The 26,471-nt window shown below is 39.3% G+C and overlaps 2 protein-coding genes across 2 annotated transcripts; one reads left to right on the plus strand and one right to left on the minus strand.

The window, feature by feature from the left end:
- Positions 1-8,819: 8,819 nt before the first annotated feature.
- On the minus strand, positions 8,820-13,475 carry spring1 (SREBF pathway regulator in golgi 1). Its single transcript, XM_073467171.1, has 6 exons — positions 13,083-13,475; positions 12,769-12,875; positions 10,689-10,845; positions 10,422-10,573; positions 10,029-10,142; positions 8,820-9,351 (listed from the first exon to the last, which is right to left on the minus strand). Exons 2-6 carry the CDS (start codon positions 12,862-12,864, stop codon positions 9,268-9,270), a joined length of 603 nt encoding a protein of 200 aa, XP_073323272.1. The 5' UTR covers positions 12,865-12,875; positions 13,083-13,475; the 3' UTR covers positions 8,820-9,267.
- A 123-nt stretch (positions 13,476-13,598) lies between these two features.
- rnft2 (ring finger protein, transmembrane 2) lies at positions 13,599-26,285 on the plus strand. Its single transcript, XM_073467172.1, has 10 exons — positions 13,599-13,688; positions 13,824-13,901; positions 14,355-14,872; positions 14,978-15,054; positions 15,523-15,623; positions 15,952-16,105; positions 20,080-20,229; positions 23,458-23,523; positions 23,644-23,745; positions 25,173-26,285. Exons 2-10 carry the CDS (start codon positions 13,855-13,857, stop codon positions 25,305-25,307), a joined length of 1,350 nt encoding a protein of 449 aa, XP_073323273.1. The 5' UTR covers positions 13,599-13,688; positions 13,824-13,854; the 3' UTR covers positions 25,308-26,285.
- The last annotated feature ends 186 nt before the right edge of the window (positions 26,286-26,471 follow it).

The raw sequence follows: 26,471 nt of genomic DNA on the forward strand, positions 1-26,471 counted from the left end.
GCTGTTTCAAAGGACAACAAAAACACACACAAAGCTGCATGGCCACCATTTGTTACTAAAACAAAATAGACTGAAGACAGCTTATAATGAGAGATCATACCAGGAGGATAAACCAAAGACATTTTTAAGCTGAAGTTTGCAGTCATATGGCAACTAAAAGACTTGCTACCAAGTGTTGGGGAGAAACTGAAGAACTCAGCATGGCTCTCACTTTCAACTGATACCATAGGTTTGGATTTTGAGGGGATGAATCTTAGATTGCACCAACAAGTGGAAATTGTTACAATCATGGTTCGGAGAGGGGAGAAAGAAAGTGTAGCTGACGCGGGAGTGTAACTGATAGCATCAAAAATAAATTCAAGATTAATTTCTCTGACGCATGTGGACAATTTTTTCAACAATACCTTGAGACCACCATACTTTTTTGACTTGCGTCACATCAAACAAAGCAATATCTAATTATGACCCCTTGGTGGTCGTTTTATTTGCACTTCCCAAGAAAAAAAAACGTGCTTAAGGGAAAAAGATTGTGTAGTTTTTTCCATCCTGTCAATCAACTCATGACCCCCACATGACACCCCCCCCCCCCCCCCCCCCCCTTGCATGATAACGACCACTGAATTAGAGGGAAGACTGGCAAAAAGAAATGGTGTAGGCTGTGAAACATATCACTCAGTGTGTTATTTTCACTTTTGTATGCGATGTCACTTGCACTCATAACCTATGTTAATAATGTATGTATTGTAGCTTATTAAGTATTAGCGAAGCCTTCAAGATGTTATCTGAGGAGCACATGAAGCATTGATGCCACACCTCTGTAACCAAAAGTCTGAGGCAAGCGACACACTGTCACAAATGAATGTCATCATGGAATTTTGTCATTCCTTATAGCGTGTGAGGTGTCAGCGGGGGTGGGTGGGTGGGTGTAGTCAGACAGTGTGTATATAAACCATTGACCAGTGACAAGAAGTTACACCTGGCTGCTTCTAAGTGATTTGTTTATCAAGAATTGCTGCGGACTAAGGAAATCACAACTACTGTCGCTATGGATTGTAGACTTGGTGGACCTCTAGGCTACTATGGTAAATATCTTTATAATATTTTGTAGAACATTTAAATATGAATATGTACCTTAAATAATGACATGATAAGATGTTGTTTTTATTTGCATTATGGGACAATCAAGTTTGTTCAGACATACATGTGCTGTGCTAAATATTTGGGACTGATTATATATACATATTTTATGTTTTCTTGTAATTCATCCAGCATACTTTTGACACTGTGAATTAACTAGGACTGTACTACCGCTTAAACGGAAGCTACATCCTAAAAAGTAGTCAATGCTCGCAGTGATGTGAAAGGATTTAGTGAAACCAAACAAGCAATACTCACTACATGGGGCTATTAGAGGTATTGAAGTGATGATGCCCTTCCCTGTTTTATATGCTTTATTTCAGGCATCAGTTCTCAATTCGATTTTTGGCTTAAAATGAACTTTTATCTGCTTCCCTAATTCGCCCATAAAAAAAACATCAGAAGAACCAAAATTATTTCTCACTAGTGTTCATGTAATCTTTCCCTAGCACTTGTCGCGATGCTCCTGGGAGTCCAGTGGAGGCCAGGGTTTTCTTTTCCGTCTACAACCAGCTGTGATGATGAGTTAAACAAGTCTACAGCTCTTACAAACACATTGGGACATGAAGCAAAAATGCTACTGGATGAATATGTAAGTACTACTAGGTATGACACACAGTATTTCCTGTACAACTTGCATCATTTGTTGTAACCGTCCACAACACTCTCACGCCTCTGAGGACATTGTTCCTCCAAGTACAGCTTTGTAGCAGGTGAATGTGACCTAATGGGTTTTCTGTAACCCCATCGCTGATATGTTTGACACTGTAGGACCACATCACCAGCCCACCCACCTCCTTGATAGGGCTCTAAGATGTACAGCCAATCCACTGCTGAATCGGCAAATGTGGACATCCCTCTTTACAGATGCAAAGAGGTTTCCCCTCACATCTACCCACAGAGACAGTCAGTTTAAAGCTGCACTAAACTTTAATCCTTATGATTTCTGTACTAAATGACTGGCTGGGACCCCTGCATTGAGAAAGTGCAGTTTAATACGACAGGTAACACTCTTTAAGCAGCTGCTCTGTCAGAAATAGGGGTGTGCGGGGCACCTCCTAATGTGAGGTTAAATGGAATGTGGCCTATTAAGTTAATTTCTCAGGGTCTAGTACAGTGTGCTTCTGGTCGGTTTACCACATTGCAAGCAGATGGCTTCCTGTTCCTAATTCTTGCCGTGTTTTTGTGCAGATCTATGGTGAGGACTGTTTTTACAAAGTCTGCTACGATACAGTACGGCCTGTACTCGATGTGAGATGATATCATATGCCCATTTCACACAGTGACAGAAGGAGCTGCACCAGCATCCTTTTCTTTTCCTCAACTCATAGTTTATATATGTTACTTAAACTTGTCCTTACTCACCACTGGTTTAGGTCACTGCACCTCCCGACAGAACATCGCGGTTGAATTTCAGCCTGCACGAATGTTTAAGTTTTAGTGGCTGTCTCTTTAAGGCCCCCCTCCCGAAAAGCCCAGTCTGCTCTGATTGGTCAGCTCTCGCAGGCCAGAGCAGGTACCACCCACCATGTTTCCGCATCAACTGTGGCAGTGTTTTTGCAACCATGACTGTGCTTGGGGCATGGCATCAAGCCCTAACAGCTAATTTAAGGCACAGTTTCTGAATTAAGACTGTAGGAATTTCTCTGTGGATTATGATATTTTCAAAAAAAAAAATTAGATCTGCTTTATAAAAAAAAAAGACATCCACATGGAAGTCCCACTTTCTAAAATATGGGACCTTTATTGTTTCTTTTATTGTTATTGACACATAGCGCTCTATCTTACATTTGGCGCAAAGCGGCGCACAGCGTAGTGCATGTGTCATTGCAAGTTTGGGCTTCTACAAGGTTCACTCCACACTTATGAGGAATTCACTTATCTCTTACAGGAAAAATTTCATCACATCCATAATTTACCGGTTCCAGATGATGTCCCTGATTCCACAATATCTGGTAACACCAACTCTGAGATGCTGCAGGACATCTACATCAAGGGTGTGCTTTTTCACAAGCACATGTCAAAGGTAGAAGATTATCAGAGGGAACATTCTATCAAACACGAAACTGTCGTTGACCTCCTGTCAAAGGTCAAGCACAGACTCGGCCACCTTTCAACCAGAATGAAGATCCTTTTCACGACGATCGTCCCAGAAATCCCTTTGCCGGCAACGCCAGCCCCACCGAAGCTGTCCCACGATGATGACTATACAAAAAAAGTATATGGATTGGGTGTCATACGCAGATTGGAGGAGTGGACTAGACAAGTGTTGCAGTTACTGAAGGCAGAGGAGGTCTGTAAGGTGCACCATTAAGGCTGCCCATGAGAGCACAGGCAGTCAATCCTTTCAGATCCGATGGGCATCTTTTAATTTATATACTTATATGTATTGTAATTTATTGATATTTATTTGTTTTAAAAGTGAGTTCATGTGAATTAAATATTTGGGACATTAACTGAGATGTAGCTGAAATTATAATTATATATTGAATATGTATCTATTTTCTTAAAAGGCTCGGTGAAAACAATGATAATCTAAATATTCTTATTATTTATTAAACCTTTTTTGACAATAGCAATTTACTTATGTAGCACTTATCTTCAAGCAGTGTTCATGGAAGGAAAGAATACAAGCAAATATAGTAAAGTACTATATGCAAAGACGGGCTACAATACAATCTTATTTGAAGCCTCCCATCCTTTTAACCAACATTAACAGTTTATGTGTGTCATGTTATTTATTTTAGCGTGGGTGTGCATAATTGAGTTATCGAGTACTGACAAGTTTCGGAAAGGAAAGGTGTGACCATTGTGCAGGAAGTGATACTTTGATAAAGCTGGTGCACTAGAAATCTTAAATGAATGCTTTATTTATTATTTATTTTGAGTGGGATGATGTGTGTTTAATTCATAAAATGTTCACCTCAGCAGGTGGTATGTTCCAGTTAGGTGAGGCTGCGAAGTCAGTAGTGGGAAGCTGTATAGCAGCTTGTGACGAGGCTGTGAATTTTTAATAGCTGTTCTGTTTCTCTTCCCTTCCGTTTTTATTTGTATTTATTTATTAATATCATTTTTGAAAAGCACAGTGTTCTTTTTTTTTTTATCTCTGCTTTGTTCATGTTCATGTTTTTGTTATAAAAATTTTTAAAAAATTGCACTGACTCCTGCCTTTCAATTAATGAGTGTGTATATGCATGCAGTGGCAGACTCAGGCTGTCTGTGGGGCGGGGGGGCAAGAAAAAAGTCATGATGCATTCATGGAGAAATAGTTTTCTTACTAAACCCTTTTCTGGCATTTAGGGCCGTCTACATGGCACGTTTTTTCCAGGGGTTTGTAGAGGCCACGTTTAAATTTGTATCTAACATAAAGGCATCCAGGAGGGCTTCATGAGTCCACCACGCTATTAAGGTATATCACAGTAAATATAAAGTAACTGCAGCCATAACCTCGGCCCCTGCTGTAAAGTTTGTGACCATAATGAATATTTCTAACAACTAATTCATGGTATTCTAGCTAAACCTAATAAAGCCGTTCAGATTATGTAATATTCTGTATCAGCTTGTTTTTTATTTGTGAAAAATAAACAAAAATGTTTCATTCAACTTATGTGCTAAGGATTGGACAACTTGTTGTCAGACTATATGATATCGAACCAGCCGTGTAGAAAATGTAGTTGGAGGGTTAAACGGAACTGAACCAGGTCGATGTGAAAGGATATTGTCGGGCTGTGGTTGGCGTCACATCTACGCAGAGGAAGTAATGTGTGAGGGGGATCAGAGAAGGAATGAATCAATCATAACGCAAACATGCCATCACAGAGGTGTGTGAAGAACAACTGACGTATGACAAAGAATGCTGTTTGTCAGAGAAAGTGCTTCATCTGAACTGATGTAAAGATGAAATGGTTGTTTATCTTTGGTGTTGGATGCTTCTACAAACTACAGATTCACTGTTGTGTGTAGATCATGCAAGGTAAATAAAATAATCTGTGTTTTCAAGATTTTTCTCTGTCGGTTATTTGCTGAATGTTTATGAACATTTCTGCACTGGAAGTGAATAAACCTTCACAGGAGTTCTGTTACACACATAGTTCTTTATCTTCCGTCAGCATTTCCTTCAGTGGAAGTGAAAGTACTGCGCAAGGTGTTGACCTGTCAAATACACCCAATCGTGATTGGTTTGCCACTTTACTTTTTTCATCAAAGGATATGGCTAAGTTAGAGATAGGGGATGTTTATCTCCAGCACCTCTTTCACACGCCTCTTTTCAGAGCTGAGCAAATATAAAAATGATCCTGTGTGATTGGGATTGCACAAGAATAGGAATCAGTCCTTGTCATATTTGAAAAGTTGAGCAGAGTCAGAATGAAATACAGAGCAGGTACGGTATGCCATGGCACTCACTTTCCTCATTCATTCCTTAATCAGTGTTTCACAAACTTTCAAATGTATGTGATGTGTTCAAAAACTGTGATTGTGCTTTTACAGGTTTTCTTGGAGTGCTGTGTGCCTGCATGATGATTCTGATGCAGAGCTCGGATGCAAGACATGTACCGAACAAACATTCTGCTGGAGTTTCATGCAGGGCAAGAAAGCTGACAGCCCTCACCGAAAGTCTAGTTAATGCCAGTCTGGAAAGTTTTGTAAGTAACATAATCCTGTGTGTCTTTAAAGTATATCTGAGGGAGGAGTAGTCTATGTCTTCATCACAGTGGTTTTCTGCCTCTAGTTTGAAGAGAAGAGAACATGAAGAGATTGTCTGTTTTGTGCAGGCAGCAGTGGAAAGGATATTTAGATATTTTGGAAAATCAAGCAGATGTTGCAGCAACACAATGTAAAAAATGTTTTACTTAAGCACAGAAATATTAGTAGTAGTAGTGACCCATTTCAGTCCTAAAATATGGAAGCAGCAGTTTAATGTTTTGTCAATCAAATTTTACCCACTACATGTTTTAGACTTTAGATCATTGAGAATCATTGCTATAGATTAAACTCTCCAAAGTTTTCAATTTGTAAAAATGCATCTCTTCAAGATCTATAAGGCTGTGATTTAGGAAAAAATTTAATTTGAAAAGTAACTAGTAACTATAGCTGTAAAGATAAATGTGGTAAAAGTAAGCAAATTAAGTAAAAGTACAATATTTTACTATATAATATAACAATTATATTGGATATGTCATGTGATGAAATGAAGTAATCTTCCAATTAAAGGTTCACTTTGTGTGAAAGTTGTTTTTTGAGTCTCAAAAATAATCTTGTTAAAAAGATTTAATTCAGTGCTGGTCTTCTCTTCCAGGACGAAGCCAATGGGAAGAACCTCGGCACTTGGGCCCCAGGATTCCCTGAGCTCGAGGTCAAACAGAACGATTCTTTGGATGAGTCAAAAGTTCAGTGCAGCTTCCTCTTCATGGTCCAAGGCCTGGAGAAAGTTCTGGAGGACCAAAAGAATAACTTGAATCCCTTAGATGTTTCGCTTCACAAGAAGCTCAGGGAAACCATCTCCAGGGTCAAAATGCTCGCAGCGTGTGTGAAAGAAACCCTCGGAGGGGAATGCTCCCCGACGCCACCCCCACCTAAAATGCCCAAGCCTGCATTTGACAGAAAGCAGTGGAGTCACACTCTGTTGAAGATAGCCAGGGACTATCTGTGCTGGCTGGAGCCTAAGCTCCCAGTCCAAATTTCTAAGGTCATAGGGAAAAACACAATGAAACATATAGTTAATGAGGCAAAACCTCAGGGCTATTTTGAGGGGAGTGGATACTTCTTGTAAAAACTTTTTTACACAAGTAGATCTCAGTTTGTGAGGCAGACAGGGTTACAGATTATGGCAGCTCTTCTGAAAACAGGGTTTTTCAATATTGTTTTTTATTTGAAATGTGGCCTATAGAGCATGTAAAAAATGTTGTTTTATGTACAATTAAAACCAATGTTCATACCCTGTAGGAAGTAATCAGGTTTACAGGAATACAATGACTTTTTGGGAAACAGCCAGGTTGATCAGTCAATTTTCAAATATGTAGGACCCGTATCGTGGAAGAATGTTAATCAGCTCCCAGGTCAGTCCCTGTCAGTGTTTAAAAAACTGTTGAAATTTGACAGACAGTCATAGTTACTTGTTTATTTTATTTTATTTATGTCACTTTTCTTATCTGTTATCGGAGTTATCTATTTTTTTCTGTTTTTCATATTAGCCTCCTTTTCTTTTCAGTGTGTCATACTATGTAACAGAACAATGACTTTTATTTTCAGAAAGCGTCATATTTGTATTCAAATTGTAATTAGTAGTTTTTATTTGATTTTTATCAAAACAGGCCATGACCAATGATAATCCTCTGAGGCTTTTGGCCTCCCTTCCATATTCTGTTATCATTTCTATGACTTTGTTATTGTTCTCTGTTATGTGGTGTTAAATAAGTTAAATCAAATATTCACTGTCTTTCTTGCTGAGAGTTAAATGAGAGGATCAATATCACTCTCATGTGTCTGGTTAATGTGCGCTTGTAGTTAGCAGCTGGTTAGCTCGACCTGGACTGACTGGAAATAACTAGCCTCACATAGCTAATCTGAAAGCAACAAAGTAGCCTACAGGGACCTCTCACTTATTAGCATTTTATATCTTGTTATTTATTTTATTATTATTTCACCTATTAAACAAATAAACTTTAAAAAAAAAAAACTTGCTGTTTCCAGTCTTTATGCTAAGCTAAACTGCAAGGTACACACACTGTGTATTTCACAGACATAAAAGTGCTATCAATCTTCTTTTAAAACTTTTGGCATTACCACACTTGTATTTCCCAAAAATGTTTAACTATTTGTCTAAAAGCTGTATCAGAAATGGTTTTGTTCAAATAAACTTGATACTTTACAGCAAATGACATCGTTCCCATGTGACAGTCATTAATCAACTTGCCAAAGAGGCAAATGAAAAGGGGCTCTAATACATTTCTTAATTACGGCAGTTTGTTTTCTCAGCCTTCATAATGATTAATTGTTTTGCTCCGACCATCTATCCCCTGTGAGCGGGGCTACACTGCCTGAGGTAGAAAGAGAGGCTGATAAGAATCACCTTCAGAGAGCCACCAGTTTGGACTCCAATCACTGTTCTCCACGGTGAAATTTGTGGACAGATGGACCGTGCACGGTGAGGCTGATAAGTCTGTCAGAACTCCCATCAAAGCAATGCGAGAGAAACAACACTGAAACAAAGATTAATGTGGGCCTCGTCCTCCTAAAATTAGGTGATCAATTAATATTCAATAGAAGTTCCAAATTGTTTTGTGGGTCTGAACGAGCTTCTGAGATTTTATATACTTTTGAGAACATGGTCGTTTTCTAGTGTTTCTACATACTTCCCTACGCATTTGAGACTGCTATAGAAAATCTACATGAAACTGTCTTCTGCTTCTTCTTTTTTTACAAAACAGCTATTAGAATTTTTTTAACTATGCCTTTTGTTTTTGCATTATTTCTATTAAAATAATGCTAATTTGTGATTTTGTGAATTTTCTTTGGCAAGCTTTAAATTACATGGTTATATTCTGGCCTTTGGTAGCTTTAAAATATTCAGCCTGCCTATCACCCTTGTTTTAGATAAACTACACACATACTCCATTGTTAAATCAATGCGGCTATTAAAGAAATTCTGAATGTCACCATTGATAAAAAAAGCTATAACCCAATCCACTTCACAGTCACTTTTATTAAATAGCAGTTTCATATGCATGCACTATACACAGAAAAGATGACACATTCTTGGCTGTTTTTAAAATATTAAACAAAACATGAAACAGCTGTTACCTTCTTTTAAAGTGAAGCCTATTTTATGAAATGAACTGGTTTGAAGTGGATTCAGATGGATGAGCTGCCTGCTATGTAGACCTGATGATCATCACGGATGAATGTATGAAGCGTTCTATGCACTTATGAAGTGTAAATAATCAAATCACATACAGAATTTGTCCATTTTTGAGGTTGGTCTTGGATGTCTTCATCTCTTTGACACTGATTAATGCAAAATTGTCCAAGACAGCAGTTCATGTGCAGAGAGTTTGTTTTCAAAGCACCGCCAGGTGTCCAAACAAGGACGCTTTACTGGTTTTATTCCCGTACATCCTAACCTCGAGAGGTTCATACAGGAAGGAGCTCTGGAGGACTCTCTCCGTAGCAGTACTTTGCTTGAGGGTTTCGGTAGGTGTTTTCATGTTGAACACTCTGCATCAGAGGAAAAAAGAAAAAAATTATAAATTCAAGTATTTATTTGTTAGGACGGAAGTTTAATTTTTGCTGCTTAATAAACATATCGTGAATTTACAAAGAACACGAGTATGAATAGCGCATTTAAATGTTCATGGGAGGTTCATTTTTGAAAGTTAACTAGGTATGTAATAAAATAAAACATTAATTCAACACTGATTTGAGAAATGTGTTAGATGCTGTTATGGAGAGCAACTGACAATAAAATCCAACTTCTGAGTTTTGAAAGCAACTGATATTGGAGAGAGTAAAGGTCAAAGAAAGTGCAGAATGAACGTCAAAATATAATCTTATCTCCAGAGAATCTGTGTATGATATAAAAGTAACATAATAATACTCATAAAGAGAACAACCCAAATGCGTCGCCTCCAATTCTTGGTTAAACGACTGCAATGAGTCATGGTGATGCATTATAGAAAGTTTCGCATATCGTCTATCTAGCATTGACAGCTGGGTGACATGACGACTTTAATTGTCCAGAAACAGGCAGGAGGTGTGGTTGGGTATCTGGGAGACAACCGTTTTGACTAATCACGCAAACAGATCAGTTTTAGACTGATTCAGTGTTTCGAAAGTTATGAACGCAGTCTGCCACAGTGTTGATCGTTTACACTTTTACTTATCTCATAACATACTTGTGAAGAGGTCCTGCACTTGGCCAGACACAGCTCAAAATGATCCTCCACAGCAGTGAAGAGGTTCTGGAAACCTTCAGCGGCACGATTCAGGAAGCGTTCAAGCAGAGGTTGCTGAAAAAGTGTACACAGATAAGAAATTGAGCATGTGTAAAACACACAAGTGCAGATTTTAATCTGTTAAACCTGCTCTTTTTCATCTCTAATTGTCACTGCTGTAAACAAAATTCAAAATAACTATTCAACTTTGAGACATATAATATCTGTATTCTTGCATTTTAGAATATTCTTTCAAAATGTATGCATGTAGTATTACACATGCAACGTGTGGGCAGCATTTTCTGATGACAGTTAAAACCCAAGTCCCTGAACATCCTTGATAAAACAGATTACCTTATCAGGCTGGAGGCAACAAGACACGCAATACTCATAGATGCTACAGCAGCCATTGGCGAGGCAGCTTTTGCAAATGTACTGTCGGCTGCTGGGAGCATTCACATTACAGCAGCCGTTAACCAGCAGGTCTTTTCTCTCGCAGACATAGCCTGTAAAACATTAACACAGATAAGAATAAACACTGATTAAAGGCACCAAAACATGCCCATGGAGCTGTTGTGTTATCATCACTGTATGGTGGTGAGTAACGGCTGCATTACTCACCAAGTTCGTCTGTGAGCAGTGTCTTGCCCTGGATGGAGTTTCTGCACTGAGTGATCTGTCGGCTGCTGTTTCCCAGGTTGAAACGGACTTTCCAGGGGATGCGATGATCTGAATCTCTAACCTCTAAGAGTGTGCGGTCCCGTATGGTCCGCTCCTCCTGCAAAGTTCATACAGTAAAAAGTAAACAGAAAATAAAATGCCATCAAAGAAAAACACAGTTTGACTAGAAATTCACAGAATCGTTTTTCCAGTGATAGTGATGATGCGATACCCAAATATTGGTCATGGCTTCTTTATCACACTTTTATCTGATTCTAGTTTTTATTCTGTTCATAGGCTGTAATCTTTTATTTTTTTATGTGAGTCATTGATTTCGTTCTTTTGTTGCTGTGTTTTTAAGTGTTTCAATGTTATGTATTATGTGTTCTTTGCTTGCTATGAGAAGCACTTTGTAACACAAGCACTTTGTTTTGATAAGTGATACATAAATACAGATATTATTATTTGTATTATTAAAATTAAAACATAATGTACTGTACCCCATTTTCATTGTTAGAGAGGACATGTCACATATTAAACAATCAAAATGTTGCAAAGTTGTATTTTGAATTAGAGCTGAGCCACTAAGATGATTATTAATAAATAAGTAAGTGAAGACTTTTAGCCATCCATGAAAGTAAACTGAATATCTTTAGGTTTTGAATTGTTGATATGACAAAAAACAATTTAAATATGTAATTTTGGACTGGAAATTGTGGAGGCAATTTAACAAAAAACAAAAAACTTTTTTCTGAAATATATCAGCTGGGGCTCTTGGGAGGTATATCGGGTCATCCTCTCCTCTCTACATGTTGAAGTATTCTTGTGTCCTGAAGACCCAAAATTTGTTTCCAATTGCAGTGAGCATGTGCGTGATGAGAGGCATATTGTAAAAAGCACTTTATAATTGTAGCGATTTAACAGTTGTACCTAAGAGTTATTTTCATTATTGATTAATCTGTCTAGTGTCTGTTATTTTTTTTATCGATTCAAGTCCGACCAGTACTCGATTTCGATGCTGATACCGATTTTAAAATATCAAATTGAACTTCCTACAGTGGATCAATAAAGGTACATCTCATCAGCAACTAAAAAATCCCAATATCAATATATAGGATGACTATTAATGTTTTTAACAAATATTTATGACAAAGATATGTAGCAGAGGCAGGATAGCTTGATGCTTAACAAAAGACTTCATTTTCTAAAATAACATCAGTGTACTGAAACAGTGAACTTCTCCTTAATCCAAATTATTATAAATTATCCCAAGCATCTTTTTCTGCATTATTATCTCTAAAAACAAGTATTTTCATATCAGGCGACATATACGCCCATACCGATATATATGTGATGGGCCAAGTGGTCAATATTATCGGACTCTAGAATCAATTACTTGGTTAAATCATAAAATGCCAATAAACAGCTCATGGTGAACAATCAATAATGAAAACTAGCAGGAGAAAAAGAGGCGCTCTAATAATTCAGTGCACTCAGAAGTTAATATAGCAAACAGCTTCTTCCAGTGAGAAAATATCCCATCACAGTTCAGTTTGTTTCCACCTTTTATTAACTAGTCTCCACCAACTCCAAAGATGTTCCACAGTCATTAAATCAGAATCTATCAGATTGAAAATAAGAAATCAAGCAGCTAATCTGCCTGGCCATTTAATGTTTTGTTCAGTTTAATACAGAGCCTTAAAATAGAGCTATAGATTTGTTTCTATACCATTACAATGAAGGTAGCTATCCCTTTAATAGCTCATGTATTAAGTAATTGAAGGCATTATTACAAGTTAATAAGCAGGGCTGCTTGAGGCAATATTGGGTTCATATGATTTTAGCATCAGTCTGAGGTGGAGCCTTGATTTGTCGGGTGATTTCTTGTTTGAGACAAACACAGACATTCTCATCAGGTTATTTTCTGCTGTATAAGCTGGCTTTATATCTGGCTATTCCTCTTTCCATTCTTTGCTAAGCTAGGCCACACTTCTAGAAAAATAAATTACCATATGCTTTAGCGTGGTGTGAGTTTCTGTACCTGTTTGAGTGTGCTGGTGAGAAAGTAGATGAGAGACAGTCCGAAGACTACACCCAGCACCCAGCGCTTTCTCAGTAACCGCCGTAGCACCATCATAGCATGGCTTTCTGGGGGAGATGCCGGTGACAGTGTCAGTCCAAAACATCAAACCTCCACGGGCATCAATTCCCTGAATTACGTTTATGTCAAGAGTGTGTAATAATGTGTGCCAACGTGACTCAAAAACTGGAAAAAAACGAGAAAAACGAGCACTGTCAACTGACGTTAGCTAGCTTAATCTGACAGCATATGTGAGAAAACAGCCACACACGTACCAATAAGTGAGGGTGTGTTATTTTCAGAGTAAAGTCAGCCACGTTAGCTAACCCATGCTGCAGGTTTAACTCTCGCAATTGCGCAAAACGGACAATTACTATAAATATATAGTGTGGACTGAAGCTCGAAACACGTAACTACTGGGCACGAACGCTAACGGCATTTCATCCTAAAAGACTGCTTTGTTAGCCTGCTAGCTAGCTGTCGTTAGCATTAGCTTTCTGTCTTAGACAAGCTATACGCTGATACATAAAGAAGAAATAATATACTATGACGCAGTCTAGTGACGCAGTTTCGTCTGCTCTGAAGAAGACGATTTTGTAATGCACCGCATTACGTCTAGCGAGCAGTGACCATGATATTTATCCAGCGACATCTGCCATCCACCGTAAGCAAAACAAATTTCCAACACGGATGTGGTTTGGCCGGAAGGAGGACGCTGATTGGCAGATAGGCGCCCACGCTGACGTCATACCGGAAGTTTTTCGAGCTGCTGCTGCTGCTGCTGCTGGACCGTCGGTGCATCTCTTGCAGCAACACCAACCTAGCTAACCCTGACAGTAAATATGACAACAGCTGAAGAGCAACTCACTGAACTCATTCAGGTAAAGTCGTCTACACTGTTATGCAGCTTTCTGTCTAACGCGTTGAACGTAAACAAGGCTGAATAGCTGAAGAAACAGGGTGTAAGCCGGGCTGTCTGTCAGTCATACACTGTTGATGTTGATTTGCATCTGCAGGGCCGGGCCATGTGGTGATGAGCGGTATGCCATGCAGAGGAGACACAGCAGCAACACGGATGGCATGCCCTCTGAAAGGTGGGAAGAAAAGCTCTTGGAAGCTTCACAGCTGCTGTTTAAAACCCCTTTTGTCTATATACAAGCCAAATGTAACGTTTCAGCATGGCCCAGACTGTCTACAGACAGTCTGGGGCTGTTTTTCATGGATGTGGTAATGCCCTGCAGCTGATTTGGTCTCGAAGTGCTCCCAACACAAAACCTAAGGGGAAAAGTCAAACCTTATTATTTAACCTGCTACGCTGCAGCAGGTTGTCTTAAAAGGTAAATCTGTGTCCACCGTCTCACTGCAATAATCAAATGTTTGCCTGGAGCCAAAGCAATGTTTAAATGGATTATTAATTCGCCTTCCATTCCCATACACACCCACATATGACAACACAACACAAAATATGATATATTAAAAGAATATGCAATATATGGTATGAAGAATGAAGCATAGCCACCTTCCTGGCTTTCTTTTTCCCCACACAGGAGTCGAAGCCAAACTCTTGGATCAGAGAGCAGCCTGGATGAGGGTGGTGTGTTTGACTGCCTGAAACCCGACTCACCCGCTTCACCCCAGCAGATCTTCTCCGGCCTCGTGGGTGTTCCCTCCAGCTCTGTCTCCTCTGCCCAATTCCAGGCAGCTGGATTAGTCCTGGGCTCTCCCCCTGAAGTTTTTATCCAGATGACTGCATCGTCCAGAGAAGAAGGTGGCCCCCACCGCACAGAGGGTGGACCTTTTCTCCCTCGGCCGCCCCAGCACCACCATCACCACCACCACCACCTTCACCACCACCATCCCCTGCAGCACAGGACCTCCTCTCTGCTCCAGCAGGCGACCACGGCAGCGGCCTCTGAGAGGCACAGCTCCAGGGAGGAGGCCCAGGAAGACCCATCCACCCCGGCCCCTGCACTGTCTGAGCTGAAGGCAGTAGTCACGTGGCTACAGAGGGGCTTCCCCTTCATCCTCATTCTGCTGGCTAAAGTCTGCTTTCAGCATAAGCTGGGTACATGAGCTTATTAAGTAATGGTGTTTAACATGTCATACAACATAGAATCATGAGCAGCATATGTTCCGTTTTATTGATGGTTTTGCACCTTCTCTCCTGCAGGTATTGCTGTGTGTGTGGGCATGGCCAGCACATTCGCCTACGCCAATTCCACGTTTAGGCACCAAGTGTCATTACGGGTAAACAACTAATGTATATTAACTTCCAAGCTGGAACAGGTTTTTGGACAACAAGAGAGCCCTATGACACAGAGAGATAATATATATCAGGCTGTGGATACACAGATGATACTAGTTAATAGGATGAATTAATTGTTGGTTTCATAGGAGTTGTAGTCTATTAGAAAAATATACGGTATCACCAGCCTCATCCTTTTTAAGTTATTGACATGTTTAAAAAACAACCACAGTAACAAAACATCTATTTTGGAAAAAAAAAAATTATAGTAAACAAAGGATTATATTATATATATTCTTTCGCTTGGTGCTCCGTTTATTTCGAAACACTGTCAAATTGAGGATTGTGTTCGAGGATTTAAAAAATGTTAAGGTAATGACATGGTCAAATATGACAATAAACATTCAAAGAGGTAAAGAAAATGTAAGGAAATGTATTGTAATGTCTGTGTGTCTCTTTTATGTCACCAGGAGGAGCGTTCTGTATTTGTTGCTCTGTGGATCGTCATGTTCCTTGCAGGGAATATAGTGTATATCTACTACACATTTAGTAACGAGGAGCTGCACAACAGGTAGGGTACCAGCAGGTATTTAAATATAAGCTGTGTGTTTCTTTGGCTGCCATCTTATGTTTTGGATTTGCTTTATAGTTTTAATTTTTTTCATTCATTTTGTGTTCAAGCCATTTTATTTTTACCTCCATTTCCTAGGGATTGTTCCTGTTCTTGTCTGATCTTGTCCTGTGAGTATTTCATGTTTTTTTGTTACTATTATTTTGTTTCTTACATTATGTTAAACATTTGCCTTGATGTTGCTTGTCACTCTACCAACCCGAGTGAAGACGCCAGACCTCCCTGTGACAACTCATTTTGTTTTTTGTTTTTTTCCTTTTTCTTCTAGTCTCATATTTGCCAAGCCAAACCTCAACAGCTTTGACTTTTTTGATCTGATCTGGGCGGTGGGCATCACTGACTTTGTCCTCAAGTACTTCACCATCGGCTTGAAATGCTTCATCCTCTTTTTGCCCAAAATAATCCTGGCCTTCAAATCCAGGGTAAGAAACCCACTTTTAATTACTCTGACCCTTATTACATCTGCAGAAAATATGACTTTTATTGATTAATTTGACATATTTTCATGGGACACACAGGTTACGCTATACCAATATATTATAACTATAACCTATATCCATACATTTTATCCTTGATTATATGAAGGGCTGAAATGGTTGATCAAGTAGTCATTAGTTTGTTTTTTGTATTTTATTAATCAATTTATATCATAAACCCAAAAAGGAAAAAAACAAAAAAAATGTATCCTCTGCGTTATCTATTTTATATCATTGTAAACTGAACTTCTGTGGGTTTTGGACAGTTGTAGTTCACAACTGGACAATACACAGCTGATTTTATGGAGATTTTAAACTCAAGGATTAAACAACTTTAATAATAGTAATTATATTAATTGATAAAATAATTGTTGTGTGTTTGTCATTGTTATTATGTGCATTTGATTGTTTGCCCAAACTGCAATATATCCTTGCAGCGTTTTGCCCAACCAGTTCATGTATGTTTGTACATTTGATCAGCTGAAAACAAAAATCAAAAAACAAAAACAAATGACGACATAGACCAGCTTTTAATTTAGACCTAAAACCTAATAACTTAAATCAGTTGCATAATGTAATTGTAACTCATGAAGAGGTGAATTTCGATGCCAAAATTGGGGAGAAGAAAACAACAACAATAATCTTTAAAGGTGCAATATGCAACTTCCTTAACAGCCTATAAACAGAAAGAGCTCTTGATACAAGGAATAGCAGTTAGAAAGAGCTATCATGAGTTTTACATATGATTACATTATTGTTTCTAAGCATTAGAGCAAAACAAGCCTGTATTTTGATTAATGGTGGGGTGAGCACAAAAAGATCATAGAAATCCTGCAACTCAAGAATGTAGGACTATATAACAAAAACTGTTACCAGAAAATGTTATATAGTGCACCTTTAATTATTAAAGAAATTCTTATATCAAACACGTGTCATAAAGATATGTGTCATAAAGATGGCAGGACATTTTACAGTTTAACACTTAACCTTATTTAACTTCACTGGGAAATTAATAATTATAAATTACCCCAAGCATCATTTTCTGCATTATGTTCTGTAAAAGAAAAAAATAAATCATATCGGCGATATCAGACAGTTTCTGATAACCTGTCATTGAGTCACAGGAAATTCACAGTCAAAGTTGTGAAACTTGGTTGATGATTTAAATAAAAAAAAATTAAAAAACATTGCTGAACTATGATGAAATACTCCACTGAGTGAAGAAACTGCTGAAGGGTCACAGTGTGAAACTGTTTTGTATTCATAAGGTTTTAAATGGTACTCCTTAGGTGAGCTTGTGCATGTGGGTGTCTGCGTGCGTGGTTAGTCTGGCCCGAGGCAACGGAATATGACTGCAGACACACTCACACACACAAACACAGATATAGACTTTGATTTCCATACAGGTGCCGCTCGTATTCCTGGTGTGTGTGTGTGTTTGTGTGTTGGATGGCAGGAGGAGGAGGAGGAGAGGGTTTACAAAGTATTAGGATTAAATTTTCCACTGATAAACAGACCTGCAGGCCTATCAGAACCACGGCAGCCAGCAACTGAGCTCATTCGCCCTCGAGGGGGTTTGCACGGGTGAGGTCATCCCTCCCTGGAGCTGGACCATTACCTGTAGCCTCCGCTCATACACACATACACACACACACACACACACACAGATATACTACACACAGATGCAGAATTTGACAGCTTTGATGGGACACATGTTGAGTCTTAGGGAATCCTTGATTCTATCATCACATTTACTAGTTCATCGGGCCCAAACGGTGTTCTTTATTCTGAACTCCATGAAGTCACATGATCAGCATGTGTGGTTCATTACTGCATCCGACCATGGATACACTAATGATCCTACATAATCACTGCCATCAGCGCGAGTCTGCACCAGTGATGCACGCATACAGAAGTTCCATGACGGCTTTGTTTAAAAGTCTCAAGGGCTCATATCTACTGCTAATGTATGGATCCTTTTAATTGTGTAACATGACGTGTTTTTGTGTATAAAGTATTTTCATTGTTGTTGTGCAAGAGGTTCTTTTGTCAGAGAGTCTTTTGGCACATGCAGTCTTCCTAATATTGATCTTTAGTTTATTTTTTGCTCTGTTGGTGTTGCTCCACATGTCTGTTCTGTTGGCTTTGAGCAAGATTTAATGTTGAAGACTTCCTCCAGCTGAGGAAAATGTTCAACAGCAGCATGAGTCGCATGTAAAGATTTTTTTTTTAAATAACTGAATATTTTTGATTAACTCAATAATTGTTTCTAAAATGTCATAAAAGAGTGAAAAAATACATTCACAAGCTCTGACATTTCAAGATGACACCTTAAGTCTGTTTGTTAAACCCAAATGAATTACATTTACAACAGTGTAAAACAGAGAAAGGGAACAAATCATGGAACCAGTGAATGTGTGGCATCTTTGCATGCTGAATCACTGAATTGTATCAACAGTTAAAGCAACATTATGTAATCATTATCTGTCTCCTTTTCCCTTTCCAGGTTTATATTGCTGAGTGTGTTCTGTGTAGAATAAGGTGCTCTTATGTTTCCTTTTGTTAAAACTAAAGCCAAATAAGATATCTTTGAAATAATCGATTAGCTGATTAAAGCCTTGCAGCTCTACAGGCGGGTGACACCATTCACATCCTGCTGTTGGTTCCACTGATCAATAATTGGTGGCAGTAAAGCAGCAAAAAATGTAGAAGTGCCCTAAGAAAGGCAGTGAAGAAGAAGACTTTCACCCAGCCAACAATACCGTGATTAAGATCTTTAAAAAAATCAGCAAACATTTTATGAGGAAGGAAAATGCACTCAACACGAGGCCTCACGCATGCATACAGTGTGTTTTGATATGAAACAGTGAATGTGAAGATAACTTACTCATTTCTGAATAAATAAATATAGATGTAATGATAATTACAGATTAAAATGTACAGTTATGTATGTATGTGTGCGGTTGTGGAGTGGATAAAGAGATTGAAGCGAGTGATGAAACCAAGCAGGAAACAACTCAAACAAGGCCTGCAGTGGAGCTCACTCAAACTCTTTGGCTTCTGTCCAAACTTTAGATTTGACAGTTTTTGCGTGGGCGTGATGGGCACTGTGGGATACGAGGCTGAAGGGACAATAAGGAAGATGAATTAGCCACTGGCAGAGGTCTTCCTCCCCTACCAACCTGGCTGCTTGTGGCTCTTTGCTCACAGTCATCAATCTTTGTCAGATAACATCCAGGAAGTCATTATGCAAGCTGGGATGCCACAGGGGCCATCGGGGAATCAAGTCTGCCTCCATTCTGGTTGCCTCTGTTCTTAACCGTCCCCAGTTCACTTAACACACTTTGTGGCAGTGAGGACTTAGGCAGAAGTTCATTTCTGTGATTTTTTTAGGAGAAGGGAGGTCCATTTAAAGGCAGCTATCAAGCCCCCGTAGGGTTGGGTTTAATGTGGGCACTGGGTAGCAGGTGGAAAGAGCCGCTGCCAGTTTCCCTTGCAGTGTGGGGAAATTGCCTGTACTGCTGTGAAACTGCGGAGCTCTGGACAGCAGCCATGTTTGGGCTGGAGGCATGCTGTTTTAAGCTTTTAATACCGCACTGCTCTTCACTAGATAGAAGAGTGCCCCGAAGCTGTTGATCTCTTTCTGCTTTTTGGACAGTTTGTGAGAGGATCAAAGAAAGAATACATATTGTCGCAATTCAGTGTTTTTCATTCGGTTAAAACTTGGGCTAAGACTGCTGAAGTCCCTTTTTCTTTAGTTGTTTTGTCTTTAAAAAACACTGTCATTCTAAAAAACACAATATTAAGTGGGCACATTCACGGTCACAGTCACCGTCACCTAGTTATGGACACAAAGTTTCAGTGACTCATTTAAAAAGGGCTCCTCACCTATTATAGTTTGTAATGCTGTGTTTTTCCAGGGCAAGTTCTACCTGCTGATCGAGGAGCTGAGCCAGCTGTTTCGGGCCCTGGTGCCCATCCAGCTGTGGTACAAGTACATCATGGGAGAAGACCCCTCCAACAGTTACTTCCTGGGAGCCACACTCATCATCATCTACAGCCTTTGCAAGGTAACCAGGGCTGTATATAATAACCTAGATCATGATATTGTTGCCAGTAGAGGTTTAGTGCAGGCTTCTAAAGTAGGTTTTGATGGTGGTGCTAGACAAACGGTCATGGGGCCAATCAGGTTCATACAATTACTGTAGTTTTGGGACATGAATGGTTTCAGCACGTTTCATAGCAATCCTATTTTTGAGAGATTTATGGTTTATATAATAATGTATACGAGATATTGTGTGTGTGCAGTTAACATTTCGGCACCTGGGTGGCATAGAGGAGAAGTCCATGAGTCAGTGAAATTGATTAGGGTTCACCTTCTCATGGAGCAGGAATGCATGCAGAAAGTATAATGGCAATTGTGTTAGTCATGCTAGCGGCGTGGCTATAATAATGGCAGTAACAGCCCCTTGGATACACCCTGAAAATGTTTGAGAACAGCTATTGGATGGATTCCCGTCAAAAAATTGTACAGACATTTATGGCGCCCAGAGGATGAAGCCTTATGACTTTGTTGATCCCCTGAGATTTGCTGTTGGTTTAAAACCATTCAACTATTGTATGGACTGCCATGGCATTTGGTACATGTCCCTCTCAGGATGAATTATAATGACTTTTTACAATTCATTTGTGCAATATTTTGGTTTATTATCAGACAGCTTAACAACCATTCACACCTGGGCTCACCTAGCCCTAGCAACCCACATGAAGGCGGGTTAAGTCAACGACCCACAAGTGGCCCTTACAACTCTGAAACTCAGAGCTCACACGTGTCCTTAACGACTCTGTAAGGACACTCCCACACAGAGTTTAAAGCCTGCAACTCCCCTCCAGTTAGTTAGAACTGAAGAAGCCTCTTGGATGAGAGGTGAAACGTCTTCAAGAAACTGAAACACGTCCAGCTGCCTACGATACAGCACTTAGAATTACCATGACCTGGATGACTGAGAACCTTCATCAACATGTTTATTACCAGACATTGTCAATGTTATCATGCTAACACAAATAAACTAAGATGGTGAAGATGGTTATCATCATATCTGCTAAACATTATTACATTAGTATTGTTGGCCATGGCATTTAGCTCAAACCACCAGTGTTAAATAGGGCTTCACAGGGCTGTTACTATGGCTGTAGACTATTACTCATGTTCTTGTGCAATGTAAAAAAATGTTTCATCAGGGAAGTTTCAATTCATCTGTTGGGGATCCTGAGTATCTGCAAGGTTTATGGAAATCCAGCTATTAGTTTTTCAGATAAGTACTGCACCCTCTCAGCCACTTTTTGTAAAGCTGTAGGAGGTGCTCAAGGAAACAAACTGAGTCAGTCACTGAGCAGTAAATAAGATAACTTAGACTTCGGGAGAAAGCAATTTTTACAGTCATGAGTCATTTTGTGGTCAGGATATCAAATGGGAACCTGCATAATAATAAGTGAAACTAAGTGGAACTTGAATGAAACTCTCATTGAGGCAATGGTGAATAACGTACGCAGTGAGGTTGTCACTGTCATGTGTTGTGTAGCGTGTGTTGACAATTATAGTCCAGGCTTCTTTTAATACACCAGTGATTCACCGGATGCAGTTTGTAATGTTGGACTTGTCTTAGTGGACTGAGCAATAGCTGTTGTTTGTAGAGAAAAGGTTAAACTACAGGTGTAGATAAGAAATGGTCCAATTCTTTACATTTTTGTTGATTTCTCAGAGAATAATGCATGGATCAGGTGTATTTAGGTGTGATGTATCTTTGAGTGAGTAAAATTAACCCAAATGAAATTCTGGATCTAGCTTTCTAGTTTTCTTGGGTAATTTGATTTAGGAAGGGTTTTTTTCAGGAGAATAAGGGTGTGTGTGCTACGGTGCAGTCTGGGTTTTCCAGGATCACAACATATTAGCAGTGTGACAATGTTACTGAATGCTGATGCCATTATGTGCATCAGTTTGTTGATTCACTCTAGTCACGCTGTTGTGTAACACATGGCAACAGTTGCATAACGTATAGAGATTGGGTCTTGAGAGGAAAAGCTTAGCAGTTTGGAGACTGAGACCAGGAAGCTGCAAGTGGAGGAAGTCGTAATTTTCCAGTTGTAGCTTTAACGTAAACGGAACAGAGTACACATGAATTCCTAGACATTTGGAATATGTTGCCACTAAAAGTGAGCTTGTGTTCTTCAGACGAAGTGCTATCTTAAAAAAATATATGCTTTATTCTATTTCTAGGGATGTCATTGTCAGTCAGTTGGTCTGTCTGTCAGTCGCTTGGAGTTGTCCACCACTTGATTGTCATAATATTTTATACCAACATTCATGGTCCCCAGAGGTTGAATCCATACTACATAATGACCTTTCCTCTAGCACCACCATGAGGTTGACATTTGTGGTTTTGAACAAAATGTCTCAACAACGTCTGGATGGATTTCTGTGACATCTGTTACAGTTGTTCATCATGTTCCCCTCAGGATGAACTGTAATCAATCTGATGGTCCCCTGCGTTTTCACCTAGCTCAATCATTGAATCTGAAGTGTATAATACTTATCTGAAAAACTACATTCCCATTTGCCTCAGCTGAACTGTGTGTGTAAAGCTAATTAGCAAATGCTGGCATTCTATACTAAGATGATAAACATTTAGCAAGTTAGCATTGGCAGTATGAGGCTAGCATTTTACCCAAAGCATGGCTGTAGACTCTTAGGGTTGTTGACAAACATTTAGGTAAGAGTAAAAGACAGCCAGATTAGCTCAAACAGGAAAGCTTGTTGACAGTTGAAACAGAACATGGTGGCCATCTTCCTCTGACATCACACTCAGGGTGAGGAGTTCAAATGGTGTAAATTAAATTAAGTACCACACATATCTTGAAGACATTTGTCTAAACCTGGTGGTGAAACACATGGTGTAATCAAACAGTAATGCTAATTAAGAAGTTGCTGAGTGCTAGCATCAGCCAACGAGTTACCAAATATGTTGTTTTACCTTGGAATATGGCCGATTGTGCCCCCAGATTTTCAATATCCATTGTCTTTTCAGTTGCTGATCAATTGGGAAGCTGTATATGACAACAATTTGTCAGATTACCCACGTTTATACGACAACAGAGCAGAACAGAGCAGTATCACATTATCCCAGCATTTAAGTTTCCCACCCTTTGTGTGAATTGGAGGAAAATGGCCGCCATGTGATATTGTATATTGCAATTCTCAAAACAAAAACTGATTGTGCTTCATCTTTACTGTTTTGCAGTCCTTTGACATCTGTGGACGTGTGTCTGCCATACGCAAGGCCTTGGTCATGCTCTGCAGCTCCCAGGTCAGATTCAGACTAACTTTTGTCACAGAAATTGAGTCATGTTGAACTTTGTGTTTTTGCATTGAGAATATAGAAGAGTATCATCCTTGAAATTTCACTCTTTTTTTTTGTCTCATCTAGAGTTATGGAGTGAGGGCAGGCAGTCAACAGTGCAGCGAGGCGGGCGATGTCTGTGCCATTTGTCAGGCTGATTTCAGAGACCCCATAGCCCTTCTCTGTCAGGTAAGGTTTCAGTAAGCTAATAAGAAGAAGGTTAAGAAATTAATATATTGATTAAAAGCAATCAAATTTAGTAGTAGCATTTTACTGCCCTCTGTGGTTGAAAGTTCTGTCAACCACAGAGTCACAAAATCTGCTAAACCTCTGACCTTAGCCATCATCACTGATGGGTGTAGTCTGGTGTGATCAGAAGTGTGTTGAGCTAGACCTGTGACCTAACAGTGATGTCACAGTCAGCCATCAACTACTAATCCCTGACCATCGTAACATCGTGATTTAAAAGGCTTCCCACCAGACAGCACAATTAAAAGACGTGTTCCCTCAGAGTTGCTGTAGGGAGAAAGTTGTTGTTTGTAATATGTGTGAAGAGGAAATGAAAAGAAGTATGTTGTTGCTCAGTGCACTAACATTATGTCTCCATGTCCCGTTTATTATTTTTTTATTAAATCAGCTCCATTAGGCGGAGCTGGTTTAATAGTTACGGACATGTGGTGCGGAGACAAGGGCGCTTTTAGACCTGGCACAGGCCTGTATGTCGCTGGTAACGGGAGATAGTTTCCTCTGCAGGGTGAGACAGTTGGAGATTCATGTCAGAACAACGATGGGAAACAGCGGTGGCTTCAGTGGTGACACGCAACTGCTGCCTTACGACAACGCTGAGGGGACACGCTGACTCACATTAATAAACAATGATGTCATCGTCCATCACAATGTTCCACTGTAGACATCATCGTATGCCAATTCAGCAGACATCGCCCAACCCTAGTCACAGTGTTCTGATACACCCTCAAGTACATTCATTGTCACTGCAGCCAGGTGAGGGGATAATTTACTAGAAGTTTTCAGCTGGTGTTAAGTTGCTCTTTAAAGGCGCAATGTGTAAGAATTTTGGTTTAAAATGTTCAAAAATGAACCGGTATTATCAACAGAATGTGGATAAATAATAGGTGTGACGTTATGTAGAATATGTGTATGTATAGTGTTGTAAAGGATTAAAGTTAGCATGCTAACCAGCTAGCCCATAGCCAGTTTGTACTGGAAGAAGTGATAGACCAATAGAAAACAACACCAACCCAGTCCAGACATAGTCAGCAAATAGCGGTTACTCTGGTGATATGCTGCCCCCTATTTGTTTGGAGTATGAATGCAACAGGGGGCCAATTCTCACATATTGCACTTTTAAGTATACATGTGAAAGTAAACAATCATTTAAACAACTGCGTACTTGCGTTTCCTTTTGTATAATACTACTATTATTATTTGATAAAGTAAGTGGTGGGTCAAAGGTACGTATCAGTCAATGAACAGTGCTCGTAGCTGCAGGGTGGATCCAACCCTTGAATTGTTTACCACACATTTAAGACATGTTAGCTGTGCTACTTCTCTCCTACGAAGATGAAGCTGTACGTGTACATTATGTTCCTCTGCAGCACGTCTTCTGCGAGGAGTGTCTGTGTTTGTGGTTCGACCGGGAGAGGACATGCCCGCTGTGTCGCTCTACTGTCATTGAGACCCTGCGATGCTGGAAGGACGGCACCACCTCGGCTCACTTCCAGATCTACTGAGCGCTGACAACATATCATATGCACCCGGAAAGATGTGCTGGTGCTGTAATGCAAGTTAGACAATATCTGTGTCATCTTTCTCTGTTTATCTTAGCAACGCACCTCTATAAATCAACACATCAAATGTACTTAAGAATTGTGTAAATCGCATTATTTTCAGTGTGGACACATGAAGCTGGCGGTAGAGGCCACATGCACAAACCAAATTATCAACATGGTATCACTTAAAAGACACAAGCTGGACTATTAGTTTTTCACTTGGACTGTCGTCATGCAGTTATGGCAAAAGTCACATTTTGTGTACATGTAGATTTAGCCACTGTTGTGAACTGTGAACAACATTTTATTTTACACTGAACACATGTTAAAGAATGTTACTTTGATTTAATGTGGTGATAATGTAAGTAATCACAGCATTAGCACTCTATTCGGGGTCAATTTGCTGCAATTTTTTTGTATTCTTTAGGTATGTCATGTCTGTATATTTATATCAATTCAAACAATAACTGATGTTGCGATTTACTTTTAAGTTTTCTGATATTTATTTGAAAATGGGATAGTCACCCTTTTGAACAAAGAAAATGTCTCAGAATGATTGTAGAAAATCAGTGCAAACATTTGTGCTGTCTGTAGGTTAATTAAGGTTATTTAGATATTGAGTAATGAATGTTAAGTTGTGTGTAACATTTAATTAGCCAGCCTTTAAACAGTAAATAGTGCAACTGTTTATGGCATCATAACATTTTGTAGATTTGTATCAAGTGTTGTGCATTTAAATAATGGACAGTGGGAGCTCATGTCTGAAAATCGGCCATGTTGCAAACTGCAATTCATTGTTATTTTAGTGAATATAGTTAATATGAATCATTTCCTTTTAATCGGTCGTTTGGTTGCATAATAGAAGGTGTGACTTGAATGCTGAATGCACTGCAGTGCAGATGATTTCCATTTAAAAATAAAGCACTTTAGCTCACTTTATGGAGCGTATTTCTTCTTGTTACAGTGACACCCGCGGATCATTTATTTCAGAAAGATTTTATTATTTTAACTGCTAAAAATCCATATGAAATAGTCAAGTATAAATAGCACACACTTTATAAAAGACAGTTTCAGTAATTCTGCTCACATTACACGTGATATATCGGAGAAAGCTTATTTCCAGAA

The sequence above is a fragment of the Pagrus major genome, chromosome 5 (genome assembly GCF_040436345.1).
Source record: "Pagrus major chromosome 5, Pma_NU_1.0".
NCBI classification, from domain to species: Eukaryota; Metazoa; Chordata; class Actinopteri; order Spariformes; family Sparidae; genus Pagrus; species Pagrus major.